The sequence below is a fragment of the Penicillium coprophilum genome, assembly GCF_028826855.1.
Source record: "Penicillium coprophilum strain IBT 35676 chromosome Unknown utg000004l_segment0_segment0, whole genome shotgun sequence".
NCBI lineage: Eukaryota > Fungi > Ascomycota > Eurotiomycetes > Eurotiales > Aspergillaceae > Penicillium > Penicillium coprophilum.
In genome coordinates, this window is record NW_026622723.1 from 1,545,971 (window position 1) to 1,562,402 (window position 16,432).

Sequence of the window (16,432 nt, forward strand, 5' to 3'; positions counted from 1 at the left end):
ACATTGACACTCAATGAGATAGTGTAGAGATATTGACCTGGGCTAAATAGAATGTATCTTATAAGTGATTAAATGGATTCAAATCGGCATGATGCTGATGCTCATTGATGCTGGTATAACGCCTGCGCTGAAGGGAACTAAATACAAGGAAGACGATGGGGGGTTTGATAAGAGGCATTGTGAGAGGGGAAGACAGAACAGATAAGGCGACAATATGGCGAAAGACTTGGGTATGTAGTAAAAGAGGGATTCTCAATCCTCTTCGGTCCCAGGTTATGATTCCCCGTGCATGATTAGAAGACATGAATTGGAATCGTGAAGGAAGGGTGATATACGTTAATAAAGAGGAACTTGTGGGTAATAATTCATCGCGGGGAGAGGGGTTGAACATAAAGCTGGAAAAAAAGAGTTGGGTTTATATCTGACGAAACCGTCTGAAGGGAAGGTTCAAAGGGGGAAAAAAAGGGCCTTTGAGACGGAGCTCTAAAAGGTGGAGATTAGGTGGTCCGGGTTGAATCCACCAAGGGGCGCTAAATGTGTGTTCATGAAACAGTTCACACAACAAGCCAACTGTGTGTTTCTTGCCTGAGACCTCTCCAGTCACAGGAAAGTGGAGAGTGCCAAGCTTTGATGATCGGCTGTCAGGATTTTATGGCGCAACTTGGAACAGAAAAGGCCATCTCGCCAGAATCAGACACAGAGCACCAAGATCTTGCGTCGATCGAACAGAGCCATTCAGGGCCAATGTTTGATTGAATCAGGTCTTGGTCAGCGTGCTAGAGCGTTTGTCGAAGCTCTCGGCAGCTTTACTGGTCGAGGTCTCGGTATCCAACACAGATTGAGATGCAGCCGCGCCTTCCGTTGAGACCGCAGCTAAGGTATTGCCATTGGTAGATTTGTTTTCAGACTGCGCATTCTCGTCAAATGAAGGCTGCTCTACCTGGGTAGGTGTGGATATTTGATCTGACCCGGTGGAGTCTAGACTGACGTCTGCGACCCCGGTGACCTCAGGATTTGGTTCCCCATTCAATGAAGTCAAGCCCCCTTCGATGTCTCGCAGAAGACGCACAAACTCCTCCGGGACAAGACCATTCTCTCCTGTCTTGGGATCTTCTGCAACCAGCCAGCCCTGACCATGCCGGTATGAAACGTAAATCACTTGGCCCTCTGTAAGAGGCAGTTCGTTCTCGTGCTCACGTGTGAAGTCAAAGAGTGCAACAGCTTTTCCATGCATCTCTTCATCAGGGCAGCCAATGGCAAACTGATAGTCTCTAGAGTATCGATTTCCACCAGGAATTTCATCTTCTGACTCGGACCCAAGATCGTGTTCGTGGCCCTGCTGGCCGCCCGGGGCGTTGTAACCCATGATTGAATACCGCCCTTCACTTGCCGGATATGTCACGTACTCACCGCCTGGTCCATCATCTGACGTGTCTCCATCATTTACATAATAAGTCTCACTGCCATCGGCATTAACGCCAACAAACATTCCGCGATCGTTGTTCCCCGCATGGCCAGTTCCAGACATGACTCTCTCATCTACAAGACCATTCATGTCAGAAGATTTCTTGCGATGACGCGAGGTCACAACTGGGCTATGCAGGTCTTCATCCTCGCTGTATGGTGGTCCATCTCCAAAGGACATGGCTGGCAACTGTTGGTGGACATGGCTGATCTGCGGTTCTGTGCTCGGTTGCCCTGTTGACCATCCACGCGATATATCCCACGAAGGTGGTGGATCGGACAGTCGCCGATGTTCACTTGCCGGCGTGGATACCCCGGAGGCGCGGGGAGGGGGAGGCCCGTAATGGAGAGGGTGAGTGGAGGGATAGGCGAAGTCTCGCACCAGAGCATATGGAAGACTGGTATGGAAAATGGGGAAGACATGGGAGCCTGGGCGAGAACGATTTTGGGATGCAAGCGAGATATTGGAATACGTGGAGAGCCGATCCTTCGGAAGCGTCGACGACCGTTTCACCGTCCCATCAGTGAGGATGGGTGGCAGCACCGAAAGATTGTTTGTGGAGAGAATATCCTGCGATGATGTGGGAGAGGACATCATGGTTGACATGGAGGAAGACCCAGAATTGGGTTCGGAATGAGGAATAATGGGGCGGATCTCAGCAAGGAAAATGTGGGGTTGTTCATCGGTCGCGTGGTTGGCGCTCTAGTTTCGCATTGCGATTGACGCAGTCCAAATTATTGATATTTGCAGTCGCAGACAGCGGATGTCCCTTGGACTCGAACAAGGGAGGTATAGCTTGTGATCGGAGATCGAAGAAATACCGAGTTCAGGTACGATGCAGCAAGCGCCAAGTTGCAAGGGGGCCAAAAACGATTTCAGGTTCGTGTGATTCAAACTAGGAACATCTCTTAGATGTCAAGATTTTGGTGAAAAGAAAAAAAGGATGTTTATCCCAAGGGGCTCCGGTTTGGTGGACGGTGAATGGGTGGGTAATCGGCAAACAACACGAGGGAGGGGGGGCAAATGTGGCCCGAGTGGAACGCCGAACCGCGACGGGGAAGATCTCACGACGAGACAAGACAATATCAACAATCCAGAAAAAGCCTGCAAATTTGCAGGTTTGCAAGGTTTGCGTGGTAGGATATCCGTTCAAAGTGAGATTGGCGAAGTCAAGACCGTTATTCTAGCCGTTTGGTCCGTGATCTCGAGGGCAGGGAATTGCTAAATATAGCTGAAAACTGCAGGAAGGGCTAATGTCAGATATAAGTGTAACAGAGGCACGGCGCTTATGCGGGAAAGAATGTGCAGACCGCACGAAGACAAGAATTAGGTCAAGACCACATGGGAAATGCGAGATTTGAGGAGAAATAGACTTGTGAGTGAACGGAGATTGCCATACCTGTCTAAGTTGAAGGTCGAACTGGAGTAATGATTAGCGCGTAGGTGGTTTGGGGATCGTGGGTGCTATTGTTTCTTGAATAATGTGATTTATCGAGATGAACTCTAGCAAAGGAAATAGCAGGAATCAGCCGATATGCAAGGCAGCCGCTCAAGAGTCACAGAGTTGGCCGTGTGTGAATGGGTGAAGCTTGAACTCATCGAGGGTCACGTGGCACCCAGCCTTAGCGTGTTTCATAAAAGTCTGGTTAGGTCTATTCCTGTTTGGGACTAAAGGTCCATGGGTTCTATAGAGGATTGTATGTTCTATGCCTTCATATTGGGCTTATATATGGCATCTGATATACTTAGGTATTGGTGCATCTGATACATCGATTTTGGCTACAACAAACTACTCAGGAGGCATAAAAACAAAGGCATTGTCATTTCATTCAGATGTTCATTCGCATTGTCCTATCTCGGGTGTTTTGGTCTTTCAACCCCATTTTAAGTGGGTTGGCTCCCCGCCATAAATACTGTGCTTGTGCTGATCACCCAGTCTGTCACTGTGACTGTTTTGGGCTCAACTCCTGTCGCAGCTAAGGATGTGGCAAATGTGGCTGGCTGAGAGAACATTGGAACCCCTGTCGCAGCTAACGATGTGGCAAATGTGATTGACTGAGAGGATATCGGACGGCCGAGTGCGTCGAACTGCGAAGGGATTGCAGCATTGTTAAGATCTTGGTCAATCTCATAATCACTCTTGATTGCCTGCTTGCTGACCACGTTCACCAAATCCACATCCATACAAGTTGTATAGACCTCGGCCTTTCCATTGGGATATGTGGAATCAACATCCGCGGCAGTGGGCCAGTCCCACACCCAGTAGAGTGTGTACGGCTTACCACTAGGAGCATCGGAAGGTAGTTGAATATCTTGCTGGCACCAGAGGTCTGCTCCCATCCTCGGGTCTGTTGTGTGCGTGTACTTCGCTTGCCGAGTCCCTGAGATTTCTCCCGAATTGACCTGGTAGCAACGCCCGTCGTCGTAATTTTGAACTGACAGGAGTACCCCGCGCCCATCGCCTCCCGTACCATCTTGGGTCCAGGCTCCATGGACATCAAGAAATTTTTCGCCTGTCTTGGGTTGTGTGGTGCCATAGACATAAACGGTTCCCCGGTTCGCGGGCTTCCCGGGCTGGGTATGAGGAAGCGTGACATGACCATTCTCCTGGAAACGGAGGGCGATCGCCGCCCCGGCGCTGGCTTGAAGCCGAGGGCTTCCCTCTGACTGAGTTTGATCCTGCTGGGTGTCCTTGCACATTTTATCGGTAGGGAGAATCTGAGTAACATTTTCCCTTGTGCTGGGCGGTATCAAGTAGGTCATGGCAGTGTCACTAAAGCCAGATTCCGTACGCAAGTAGTTTCCTCGAGCATATCCCGGAGTGCCGACGAATGTTCCATTTGGGGCAATGAGTGTGAGCTCTTCCACCCAAGAATGAGCGTGTGCTGGGCCGTACAGAGCAAAGAGTATTATCAATACGATGATCAACATCGTGATAGTGGGTCTAGATATGTAGGATTCGAGACCAAAGGCTGTAAGAATGGGATTTTGTGGACTTGAAGAGGACGGCGACCGGCGGCGTCAACTCGAGTAGATATTGCAATATTGGTTTTCTTTGAGCATAAAGATATGGAATAGAGGTGAGGGTTTTCAAGCGGGTAGTGCCGTATTTATTGAGTTTAGAAGATCGATGAAGCGGCCAGGTCGAAGGCTGCAACAATGGGCTTTGTCGAGATGAATAGAATCATTGAAATGATTGACCTGTGACAATATAGGTGTGAATAGACAATGGGTTTTTAGTCTAAACACCTCCAGGCCACAACGAAAAGAAGGATAGGAATGGTATGAAAAAGTTTCAAGGGAATCTGTTACACATAAAGAAAACATTGTCTGACTTCGAGGCTTCGCGTCTAATTGGAGAGGCTCCAAACCTGATACCAAACCGTCTTACAATCAAAACTGTTAATAGACCGAGATACAAGCCCGATGCCCTTGCCAGCTTCTAGACAAAGCAGGGAATGATTGGATAGGAGGGCTCGGTTGTCGGGAGATATTTAGAGCCACGGAGTAGCTTGAGACATGCTTGGTTCCGCTCCTGGCGCGTAGCTGTGACATTTGCATGACTCTAGGTGTTGGATTTTCGAAGCTTGTAAGTATGTTGTGAAGCTCTGCAGGTCCGTCGGCTCAGTAAGCACGCTTATTGGCTGATTTGGGGGGCCCCTGGGCGCTTCGCCGTCGGAGTCGAAATTAACAATAGAAACCCCCTTAAATCTTTGGAGGAGAAAGTAAAACAAAGGTGACCTCTTTAGCGCTTTAATTTCCTGAAGATTGCTCTGTTTGCATTTATACATTTCACTTGATCACCCACTGTAAATACCCCTATTAAACTATATATTGGACAGAATTCACAAATGACACCTCTGATTTTGGACCAGTTAAAGATCTATCACAAAAAAACAAGCAACAAAAAAAAAACAAAAAAATAGACCCAGGACCAGTCCAAGTTCTCCGTTTCTTGAGATACTGATGTTTGATTGTCATAGTCGCTCCCTAAGGCTTCTGACAAATGATTTGTTGTAGAACAAAGACCTTGTTGCCTATGCACATGTTCGGTATTAGGTACGAAGTATCATTCAATTGATAGGAAAGTCATGATTAACAGCCCTCAGATTCTGATGTACATAAAGCTAACACCATATTGGGGAGACCTCTTAATATCACAGCTTGGGAGATTGGTGGCCGTGACGAACACTGGAGGCTTATTGGCCTGTCCGAAGGAAGTCTAGCAATCGGAGTATAAGAGGTATGATTTTGGAAGGAAAGCTGCCTGGGCTACGTGTGAGTCCCACGAACGGCAGGAATTTGATTTTGAGGAGATCGTAAGGCATCGAATTAGTTTAAGGGAGCTAGAACGCGTGATAGGCACGACTAATCTATGTAGATACTAGAGCGGTGGTATATGTGCATGTACATATTTGATGAGCTTCATATCGTAGCGGTCTAGGGTTTATCACCGCCAGCATAAGACATCCTATGCGAGAAATCTCTGAAGCACACCTAAGTGACTTGCTTGGCTCGCAAACCTGCCTCGATGAGGTATATGGATCAATTTGTCGAAGTGATGAATGAGAGCCTGTTTTCAAAGTGAGGAGGTTATTTGGGAATTCTTTTGAAATATTGAAGATTTATTTGAACAGCTCTGCTCCCGATAGAGGATATGGGCCACAGCAATAACTCAATGCTGATGATCTAGATCGACATCCGGAAGATGTTGATTCTCGGGGTACCAAACTACACTTTTGTGATCCCGGCGAGAGGCCTACAGCTGAAAAGCCAGACAAAGAAATGTGCTCTGGTTTTGACTGAGTAAGTAGCTTGCTGAACGTGGTTGCATTCACAGCCCTAATGCACCTATTCAGGCAGAAGCACCCGATTCTACTCTTCATTGCTTGCTCTGCAGTAGTAATAGTGACATACCCAACTGTATAATACATAAATCTTAGTCATTCAGCATACCGGTCTACTTCCAGCTTACTCGAGGCGACGATGCAGTCTAATAATCTGTGATCAGAATATTCTCATTTCATATTGATCGTGGCCCTTCAGTTAAGCTGTACCATGGCGTCTCGCCTTTGGTACTATGAGCTATATAGTTCTGAGAGAGACTAGTTCTCATTTGAGCCATTTTAATAGGCATCGTTACTTCAATCTCCTGCAATATTTATATCTCATGGCTGACCGTAGTTTAGTGACATAGGTACCTAGATACCACTGTCTACACTCCTACCAGCCTGGCTATTCTTTACGGACTTAGTGTTGTAGTAGGCACCGGCTTGGGCATCCATGTTGCGCTTGCCTTAATCTAGAAATCCAGGCCGCGATGACCCTTCTGAAGCTGCGAATGAGTCCGACCCTTTCTCGTTCAATGTACTTCGATGTATCTTTCGAAAGATAAGGTTCCTTTATATGCTTATATCACGTCAGCTCGAAGGGCTCACCGGGGTGAAATTTATCCTATCCATGATCGGTGCCATATTCATTAAATTCTATGAGCATGTGGCGTCTGCTGCAGGTGGGATGTGACATTGTGAGTTATTTACATGAGCAAGAACACGTCGATCGAAATAACCCCAATGCTAGGATGATGGAGCGGGACCTAAACGACCTTGGACGCTTCGCACGCATAACATTAATATATATCATTCCTGCTGTCGACATATCGGGATACGTCGCCCTTGATTCGTTGAGGGAGAGCAAGATGGAAGCTATGAGATTGTGATAGGAAAAGCTACAGCTAGATGCGGCCGTGGATAGAATATAAGGCAATGGACGGATCAATATCACACCGTATCCATGACGGTCACGAGTGATGTGAAAGATGCATGCGCAGTAAGCAGCCACTTGGAGACCTGCAACGCAACTCGCAGCCCTGCCCAGGTGAGCGTGTAGACTTGTATAATGTTCAGTGAGTGATCTCAAGGTCCGGTCCACGGGTATTTGTAGGTAGCCGGGGCTGACTGTGTTGAGTTTTACGGACCAAAAAAGCAGCAAGAGACAAGCGCGAAAACGGGAAAGCCACCTGAGGCACCCAAGGCACCCAAGTAAGGAGATGAGAAGTGCAAATTTCAAGCAGAATTACCGGAACACTCGGGATTCACCGAGCAAACGATCTTATCTTTTTCCTGTTTCGCTTGGCAAGCTCGGTTACCGAGTTTATTATGGATACATGGAGTCTGCTTCGGGTCAGTCCGAGCAGATGATTTGATTCAGAGTTATCAGATTTTTATCAGATTTCTCCGGAGCTCCACCGGGTGGATTCCACACAGGGAAATTGAGTGGACTCTTTTCTGACGCAGGTGCCGACTACGGAGTGTCTCTTTCGACTTTCCTTTTTGAGGGTTGGCTGACGTGGAAACCTCTACTTTGTCCGGCGTACGGAGTACAGGGTTAAGTTACAGACGAAACCGGTGGAGCCGTTGATGGGTTTTATCACGTAAGTACGTCCAGCTCAGACAGGATAAACATCAATAAACATCAAAGAGTCAAGAGAGATTTAAGTTTCAAGATGTAACAAGGTGCTGTGCCTCTGTCAAAGGATCGACATGCATAGGTAAAGATAAAGAAATGCCTGTGCGTCTCCAGATTCTTTGGGTTGTACACAAGGATTGCCACTGCCAATTTTCTCCCAAGGCTCTCTGTACTGCATACTTGATATTGTTTTTTTGTAAGATTCAAATACTCGTCCCAATACTCCCGACTAGTCCCTAATATCCCTCAATATCTACTATGTTCGAGGTATTTTCAGGCATCATATATAGGTTCTGTATACGGAGTAGAATATTGCCGCCTAGATCCAATATCATCCTCGACCATCCGAGAAAACTACCCTTGAACGTCAGCTTGATGCGAGGTCCTTTGTGATTGTTCTTCCCATTCTTCTGAATCCCTACCTCATTATTTTCTTTGTGATAAAATACCCAAGGATAAATTACTCGCAAAAGCAAATCCCCACTGGTGTGGCTTGGCGTCGGCGTTACTTAATTCCAGTCTCGGGCGACTATTATTTTACTTCAGGGGGGGTCCCTTACTTTTTTTCCCTTCTCCAATTCCAAGGGTGCCTTGAGCTTCTCGACTTCTTCCCTCGGTAGGTGCTTTCTTATCAATGTGTTGTAACCTCAACTAATCCCGACGAAAAATTCTATAGCCCGGAAACTGCCCAATCCTTAACTCGTGCAGCCCACATGCTGTCATAGAATTGGATCATTAAAGATTTCCCTCCGCATTGGTTTTGGTTTTGGTGTAAAACATCACCCCACGACGGCTTTTCTCGCAGGTCCTGGTCCTTGCGGACCGTCTTAACATCCCCCTCAACGCCTTCAACAGACGTCCTCACCGCTTCCTTCGCGAACCGTCATGGCTACCTCGTTTATCTCCAAACGCCTTCGCTCAACCGAGGAAGAGCGGGAAACTCAACCTAGCTGGTTCCGGCGTCAGATTGTGTCCGGCCTCCAGTCCGTCTCTCGCCGGGCCTGTGTGCACCCTATCCACACACTCGTGGCGATTGCAATCCTCGCTAGCACCACCTACGTGGGTCTCCTCGAAGGTAGCCTGCTTGATACATCTAAAGATCTGCGAAGTGTCGCGGGACAGGTCGACGCCGATGCCCTGCTCCAGGGAAGCCGCAATCTGCGCCTCGGAGAATCAACTTCATGGAAGTGGCAGGCGGAAGACGCCTGGACTGACTCCCAGGTGGGCCCACTCCCCCCTTTCTTCTCGGGTACCGAGAAAGAAATACTAACTGAATGAAATATTAGACTGAAAAGCCCGTTGCCCAGCACCTCGCTCTGGCGACCCTAATCTTCCCTGATTCCACCAACTCTGATTCAACTGCCCCCGCAGCTGATGATGTCCCGATCCCTGCCAACATCTCCGCCAACTCGGTGCCGTACACCCCCAACCTCTTCTCGCAATTCACTCATGACGCTTCTTTGGTTTACACCGTGCCTTTTGACCAAATCTCGGAACTTTTGAGGGCCGTGCAGGAGATCCCCACCCCATCCACGGATGAGGATGAGGAGGAATCTAAGAAGTGGATCATGCGAGCTGCTCGTGGCCCGGCCTACGGCTCCGGCAGAGCTGTAAAGCTCTGGATTGCAGATGCATGGAGTTCCTTTGTGGATCTGATCAAGCACGCGGAAACTATTGACATTGTTATCATGGCTCTTGGATACCTCTCGATGCACCTGAGCTTCGTCTCGCTCTTCTTCTCGATGCGACGATTGGGCTCCAACTTTTGGCTTGCGGCTACCGTGCTCCTTTCTGGTACTTTTGCATTCCTTTTTGGTCTGCACGTGACCACTAGACTTGGTGTGCCTATCAACCTCCTCCTGCTGTCCGAAGGTCTCCCATTCTTGGTTGTCACCATTGGCTTCGAGAAGCCGATTATGTTCACTCGGGCCGTCCTGAAGGCTTCTGTAGACAATCGCCGACCTGTCCCTGGTGCTGCCCCTCGCCCGTTGGCATCGAGCACACCGAGATCAATTCAGGACTCCATCGGAGCTGCGATCAAGGACCAAGGTTTCGAGATCGTTCAGCACTACTGCATTGAGATTGGTCTGTTGGCTTTGGGTGCGGCCTCTGGTGTTCAAGGAGGACTCCAGCAGTTCTGCTTCCTCGCGGCCTTGATCTTGTTCTTTGACTGCGTGCTTCTTTTTACCTTCTATACCACAATTCTCTGTATCAAGCTCGAGATCACTCGGATCAAGCGTCACGTGGCGCTACGCAAGGCCTTGGAAGAAGATGGTATTACCCACAGCGTTGCTGAGAATGTCGCTTCTAGCAACGACTGGCCTAGCGCCGGATCTGGTGAGGCAGATACCAGCATCTTTGGTCGCAAGATCAAGTCTAGCAATGTGCGCCGATTCAAGATCCTTATGGTTGGTGGTTTAATTTTGATCAATGTCGTGAACATGTCAGCCATTCCTTTCCGGAACACTGGCAACGGTGGCTTGCTCTCCCGGTTCTCCAGCGTCCTGTCTCCTACTCCAATTGATCCTTTCAAGGTGGCAGAGAATGGCCTGGACAGTGTGTACGTGGCTGCCAAGAGCCAGAAGCAGGAGACTGTTGTTACCATCCTTTCCCCGATCAAGTACAAATTGGAGTACCCCTCCATTCACTACGCAGACCCTACCGCTTCTGGTTCATTTGAAATCGAGTACACCGACCAGTTCTTGGATGCGGTGGGTGGCAAAGTTCTCGAAAGTTTGCTTAAGAGTGTCGAAGACCCTATCATCAGCAAGTGGATCATCGCCGCCTTGACACTTAGCATCATTCTCAACGGCTATCTTTTCAATGCTGCCCGCTGGAGTATCAAGGACCCAGAGACTGCCCTGCCCCCTCCTGCGGAGCCTGTGGTCGCACCGAAGGTCTACCCCAAGTTTGAGCCAAATGAACAACAGTCATCCAGAACTCCAGAAGAATGCGAAGCTTTCCTCAAGGAAAAGCGTGCACCAATGCTTACTGATGAGGAGTTGATCGATCTTTCTCTCCGCGGAAAGCTTCCGGGTTACGCGCTAGAGAAGACCATGGAGGACGAGAACTTGATGAGCCGTGTTGATGCCTTTACTCGTGCTGTGAAGATCCGCAGGTCTGTGGTCTCCCGGACTCCTGCTACCGCTGCTATCACTTCCGTTTTGGAAAGTTCCAAGCTCCCATACAAGGATTACAACTATGGCCTTGTCCACGGTGCTTGCTGTGAAAATGTTATTGGTTACTTGCCCCTTCCTCTTGGTGTCGCTGGCCCTATCAACATCGATGGACAGAACTACTTCATTCCCATGGCCACTACTGAAGGTGTCTTGGTGGCTAGCACGAGTCGTGGGTCCAAGGCAATTAACGCCGGTGGCGGTGCTGTGACTGTCTTGACTGGTGATGGTATGACCCGTGGTCCTTGTGTAACTTTCCCAACCTTGGCCCGGGCTGCCGCTGCGAAGGTTTGGATCGATTCTGAAGAAGGCCGGAACATCATGACGACGGCTTTCAACTCGACCAGTCGCTTTGCCCGTCTTCAGAGTATCAAGACTGCCCTTGCCGGAACCTACCTGTACATCCGCTTCAAGACCACTACTGGTGATGCCATGGGTATGAACATGATCTCTAAGGGCTGTGAGAAGGCGCTGGACGTCATGCACAAGGAGTGTGGTTTCGAGGACATGTCCATCATCTCGCTTTCTGGTAACTTCTGCACAGATAAGAAGTCCGCTGCGATCAACTGGACTGATGGCCGTGGTAAGTCCGTCGTGGCAGAGGCTATCATTCCTGGTGATGTTGTCAAGAGTGTCCTCAAGAGCGACGTTGATGCACTGGTTGAGCTGAACGTCAGCAAGAACTTGATTGGAAGTGCGATGGCGGGCAGCTTGGGTGGTTTCAACGCCCATGCCTCTAACATCGTATCTGCCATTTTCCTGGCCACTGGTCAAGATCCTGCCCAGAATGTTGAGAGCAGCAGCTGTATCACTACCATGAAGAAGTAAGCCTTTCTCATCCACTACTATTTGACATTTGAGATGCTAACAACGATTCCCCAAACAGCAACAATGGCAACCTCCAGATTGCTGTGTCTATGCCTTCCATTGAGGTAGGCACTATTGGCGGTGGTACCATTCTCGAAGCTCAAGGTGCTATGTTGGACCTTTTGGGTGTCCGCGGTGCTCACTCGACTTCCCCCGGCGAAAACGCGCGTCAGCTGTCTCGTATCATTGCTGCCTCCGTTCTCGCCGGTGAACTCAGCTTGTGCTCTGCACTTGCCGCCGGTCACCTCGTCAAGGCACACATGGCTCACAACCGCAGCGCAGCCCCCACACGGTCCTCAACCCCCGTGTCTTCTGCCGTCAGCGCCACTCGTGGCCTTTCCATGACCTCCAAATAAACGATGACATGACTAGCTCCTGGCCCGCCGCCGTGGGCCAATGTAAATGTGTGAATACGGCCCATGATTCTCCCGATCCCATTCACTTTCGATGCAAGATATGGCGTACCAATCGCCTTGTTTTTGCCTCTGCATCATGATGGGAGACTCTCCCAACTGACCCGGGATGGTTCCTCAAGACTGTCCTATCCGAAGATCGAATAGCGTCGGCGATTGACTTTTTCCCCCTTGGTCAGTGGATCGGCAAGATCCAAATGAGGCCTAACGAAGGCGTCCCCTTGAGGGCCCTAGAACCAACGCTTCAAAGCATTCATGCGGGTATTGAAGCTGTTGTTCTATGTGTACTTAATTGTTTCGGTGTTTTTTTTTTTCCAATCCATAGATATGACCGAAAGAATTTATTTGTTTTTCAAGCCTTTCTCAAATAATATGTGGGACCAGGTACACGTACAAAATTATGGGGCAGGCAAGGGTCTAGAATTACTCAATTTTTTTTTTTTCATTTGGATGCTTCTATTGATCTTAAAAGATATTTGAATTTAAATCTTTGGATCTTCAACAAGATTGTATAGTCTATCTAAAAAGTACAGTACAGTAGCACGGAGTACTCCGTAGTTCGTACTCCGTGGTCCGTAGTACTCCGTACATCTCTCCATGCTATGGTCTGCCCCTGTGGAAATTCGTCCCCCTGTTCAGGCCCCGCCTTGGCAGTATCGAATACAAGTATCGTATAGCCAAGTTCTCTGCTTGACTACTGATCAAGCTTTAGAATGGGTTGGGAATACATATTGAGCCAACTAGAAGAAAAAGCTCATTAAAAATTAAAAAGGAATAAGATCTGAGATCATATCCACACGCATCAGCCCCTGTAGATGCATAGATACATCTGCACATTGCTGTAAGGAACGGGTATCGTAAAGAAAGTCCGGAAGTCCAACTTCCCTTTTCCCCCATATCTCAGTCCTTCACTCCTTTGGATCTGGTTCCAGGACTTCCAAGGTAGAGTTACAAACTTGAGCGAATCAGCGCTCATATCTGCTCCAGTGTCTCAGATTGGAATCCTAGTGGAGAAATACGGGGGATTCTGTGAAGAAGCGACTTTGATTACCCGTGACAGCTCCTTCAAACATTGAATATTTGGAGTCGGATCAACCTCAAGTTTGATCCTGATATGAATGGGGGTTCGGGAGCCATGTCGCCTGTCTCTGTTGATGGTAGCGAATGGTCGGGACTCAATCAGTATGGAAAGTCGGACTCACCATTCTCACCAACATTCCCAACATCGCGGGCCAATCTAGCCACACCTCCGACCTCCGGCATTCCGAGCGCACCTCAAAGTCCCGGTAGCTTACCTGCTTCGCTGTCACCCTCCAACCCGAGCGGCAACCCATCCCCACCCAGCTCGGTCGCCGCAAGATCCAGTTCCGGGACTCTAGGGGACACCCAGCGCGATGGAAGACGATATCGTCAGATGGAAGAGATACTTGGCCAGCACTATGTGGTCCTCAAAAGATTCCTGAATGGCACAGCCCGCGATGACCGTGGCAAGTCGAATAAAGCCCGAGACAAATTACTGCGATTATCGCCAACTCAGTTCCATGAACTTTCCACTGATGTTTACGACGAATTGATTCGACGACAGCAGGCCTCGCCGCCTCCCGGACGGCCACCTCGTCCAGACGTACCTCCCTATCTCCCCGCTCGACCTGACTTCCACGAAAAGCGCAACCATGCCCGCCAAAAGCTTGCTGCGCTCCACCACGTGCGTTTCCGTGATCTGGCGACCGATGTCTTCTGTGAGCTGGAGCGCCGCTTCCCGCATTTCACCAGCCGAGAATACCGCGCCCGTCCACCTCCAAATATGGGCCCTCCTAGTGCTCGTACCTCGCAGCAGTCTTCTCGGGGACCTCCTTCCCGTATGGGACGAGGGTACCCATCTGGCGGTCCCCCAGGCAGTCCATTTCCCCCGCGTGCTGGTTCTCTTGGGGGCCCACCGAGTGCGAATGGCGATGGACCGTTTCCTCGGTCTTTTCAGAGCAATACGATGGTTCCGAATAAAAGTACGATGGTCGAGGATAGCGATGATATGGGACCCGAGGATGAGGATGATGCTCGGAGTGATGCGTTCGCGCTAGATGCTGTTTTGAGCCGACGGGGCACCACAACGACCTTGGGTGACAGTGAACGGAGACTGTTGCTGGAGAGCCAGACACAAGTATCGATTCTCCAAGATAAGATTGAAAAGTTGGAAGAATTGGTCCGCTCCAAGGATGAGGAGTTGGCCCAGTCATCACAAGACGCAGATTCCTCCGGGATCAGTCATAACGAACGTCAGGAGTGGGACGAATTACGACACGACCTTGAGAGCAAGGTATCAAAAGCCGAGGATCTCAACAGCTCACTTCAGCTAGAGCTTGAGCGGTTGAGAACCGAGCACGACACCATGGAACGAGATCTCCGCAGCCAGCTCAATGACTCTTCTCGGGGCGTCGATGATGCGGGTCTACAAGCGCGCTATGTTGACCTAGAGACCCAGCACCAGAAATTACAAGTACAGTTGCAGCAACAGCAACAAGTGACCGATGAAGTCCGCCGCGAGGCAGCGACTTTCCTGATGGAGATGAAAACCCTTTCAACCGAGAGCCACTCCAATTGGGAGCGCGAAGAAAAGCTCTCGAACGAGGTCCACAGACTCGAGGCAGATGCCAATGAATGGAAGAACCGCTACGCGAAGGTCAAGGCGCAGCTGCGGCAACTTCGAACTTCGTCTGGTGGTTTCGCCGACTCGCGGCCCGACGCAAGTCTTGTTGCCAAGGAACATGAATTGGTGCAAGCCGACGGGCTGGTCAAGGATTTCCATGTTACCAAGTTCCAGCTGTCTGTGGACGAACTCCTGCGCGTTGCACGTTTCGAGGAATCGCATGTCGTGCTCCACCAGGTCAAAGTGGTCATTCTAACAGTTCGCCATATTCTCCAGGATGTGGAAAACTCCCAAATCCCGGTGGATGGGTCGGCTGCTCTGCGCGCAAAGGTCAAGGGCCAGGTATCTACGACAGCAAACAACGTGATCACCGCCACGCGCAACTTTGCCAGTTCCAGTGGCCTCTCTCCGGTGTCGCTCCTTGACGCGGCGGCCTCCCATCTTTGCACAGCTATTGTTGACCTGATACGGGTGGTGAAGATCCAGGAATCGCCTGTCGATGAGTTGAAGGATGAAGATGACGAGGCAGATGTATCTCAGGGACAATACCCTGACTATTTCGATACATCTGCCAGTCAGAAGCGGATGAGCAATAACTCCGTCTACAGTGCTATAAGTCGTCCGGATGACTCCCAGTTCCCTGTGCAGAATGGTCCCACCAATGACCTCAATCATGGCTGGGGGCATGTGCAAGAAGATCACGAGGTGTTGGAGCTTAAGGTGAGTCTCTTCGAGAAGGGTCATTTCGCGAGGAATAATTTACTGACAGGTGCTCCTAGCTCTATGTCGAGGACCAGACGGATGGTATGGTCCAACAAATTCAGGCTTTGGTGGCTAGTATCCGGGCCGAGGACAACCTGCACACTGTCCAGACGCACGTCTCTGCCATTTCGAACGTTGTTGCGAATGTGGTCTCTGCCACAGAGCACCTGATGCGTGAACGCAGCGGAGACATCGCTTTGCGGCAGACATCTGAACCAGTCATCGCGGCATTGGACCAGTGCCGCGGCCGGTTGGCGGCCACTGCTGATGAGGGCGAACACGCCACCACTCCTGAGCAATTGCGTGAGCTCACAAACAAATTGCCTCCCATTGCATTTGAGATTGCCCGGCAGACCAAAGACCTTGTTCAGCGCCTCGAGGCTACATCGGTAGTTACTGCCGAGGAAGATGACGATGACTTCCGGTGATGCGTTTGATCCAAGGCATTATTTCTCATGACGTGAATTCGGGAGTACCATATTTCCATTCTTCTCGAATTCTTCTTTATACTCATTCCTCTTTGCCCCTTGCTTTTCAGCGACTATTCATCTATGGCAACGAGTGGACAATGTCGAAACGATGTCCCGATATCTGTGGAATTTACAGGGTTTCTCTCCCTTTCATCACTTTTTCTTTC

The 16,432-nt window shown here is 49.7% G+C and overlaps 5 protein-coding genes across 5 annotated transcripts; 3 read left to right on the plus strand and 2 right to left on the minus strand.

The window, feature by feature from the left end:
* Nucleotides 1–757: 757 nt before the first annotated feature.
* N7500_005008 (adaptor protein NBP2) lies at nucleotides 758–2,062 on the minus strand (the record flags this gene model as incomplete). Its single annotated transcript, XM_056676153.1, has 1 exon — nucleotides 758–2,062. One exon carries the CDS (start codon nucleotides 2,060–2,062, stop codon nucleotides 758–760), a length of 1,305 nt encoding a protein of 434 aa, XP_056531153.1.
* A 1,287-nt stretch (nucleotides 2,063–3,349) lies between these two features.
* Nucleotides 3,350–4,396, minus strand: N7500_005009 (uncharacterized protein; the record flags this gene model as incomplete). The annotated part of the gene is made up of 1 exon (XM_056676154.1): nucleotides 3,350–4,396. The coding sequence occupies one exon, from the start codon at nucleotides 4,394–4,396 to the stop codon at nucleotides 3,350–3,352; it is 1,047 nt and encodes a 348-aa protein (XP_056531154.1).
* A 2,862-nt stretch (nucleotides 4,397–7,258) lies between these two features.
* N7500_005010 (uncharacterized protein) lies at nucleotides 7,259–7,510 on the plus strand (the record flags this gene model as incomplete). Its single annotated transcript, XM_056676155.1, has 2 exons — nucleotides 7,259–7,342; nucleotides 7,409–7,510. 2 exons carry the CDS (start codon nucleotides 7,259–7,261, stop codon nucleotides 7,508–7,510), a joined length of 186 nt encoding a protein of 61 aa, XP_056531155.1.
* A 1,308-nt stretch (nucleotides 7,511–8,818) lies between these two features.
* hmg1 (HMG-CoA reductase) lies at nucleotides 8,819–12,332 on the plus strand (the record flags this gene model as incomplete). Its single annotated transcript, XM_056676156.1, has 3 exons — nucleotides 8,819–9,154; nucleotides 9,220–11,933; nucleotides 11,996–12,332. The coding sequence occupies 3 exons, from the start codon at nucleotides 8,819–8,821 to the stop codon at nucleotides 12,330–12,332; spliced, it is 3,387 nt and encodes a 1,128-aa protein (XP_056531156.1).
* Nucleotides 12,333–13,503: 1,171 nt separating this feature from the next.
* On the plus strand, nucleotides 13,504–16,223 carry N7500_005012 (putative cell polarity protein; the record flags this gene model as incomplete). Its single annotated transcript, XM_056676157.1, has 2 exons — nucleotides 13,504–15,753; nucleotides 15,813–16,223. 2 exons carry the CDS (start codon nucleotides 13,504–13,506, stop codon nucleotides 16,221–16,223), a joined length of 2,661 nt encoding a protein of 886 aa, XP_056531157.1.
* Nucleotides 16,224–16,432: the final 209 nt, after the last annotated feature.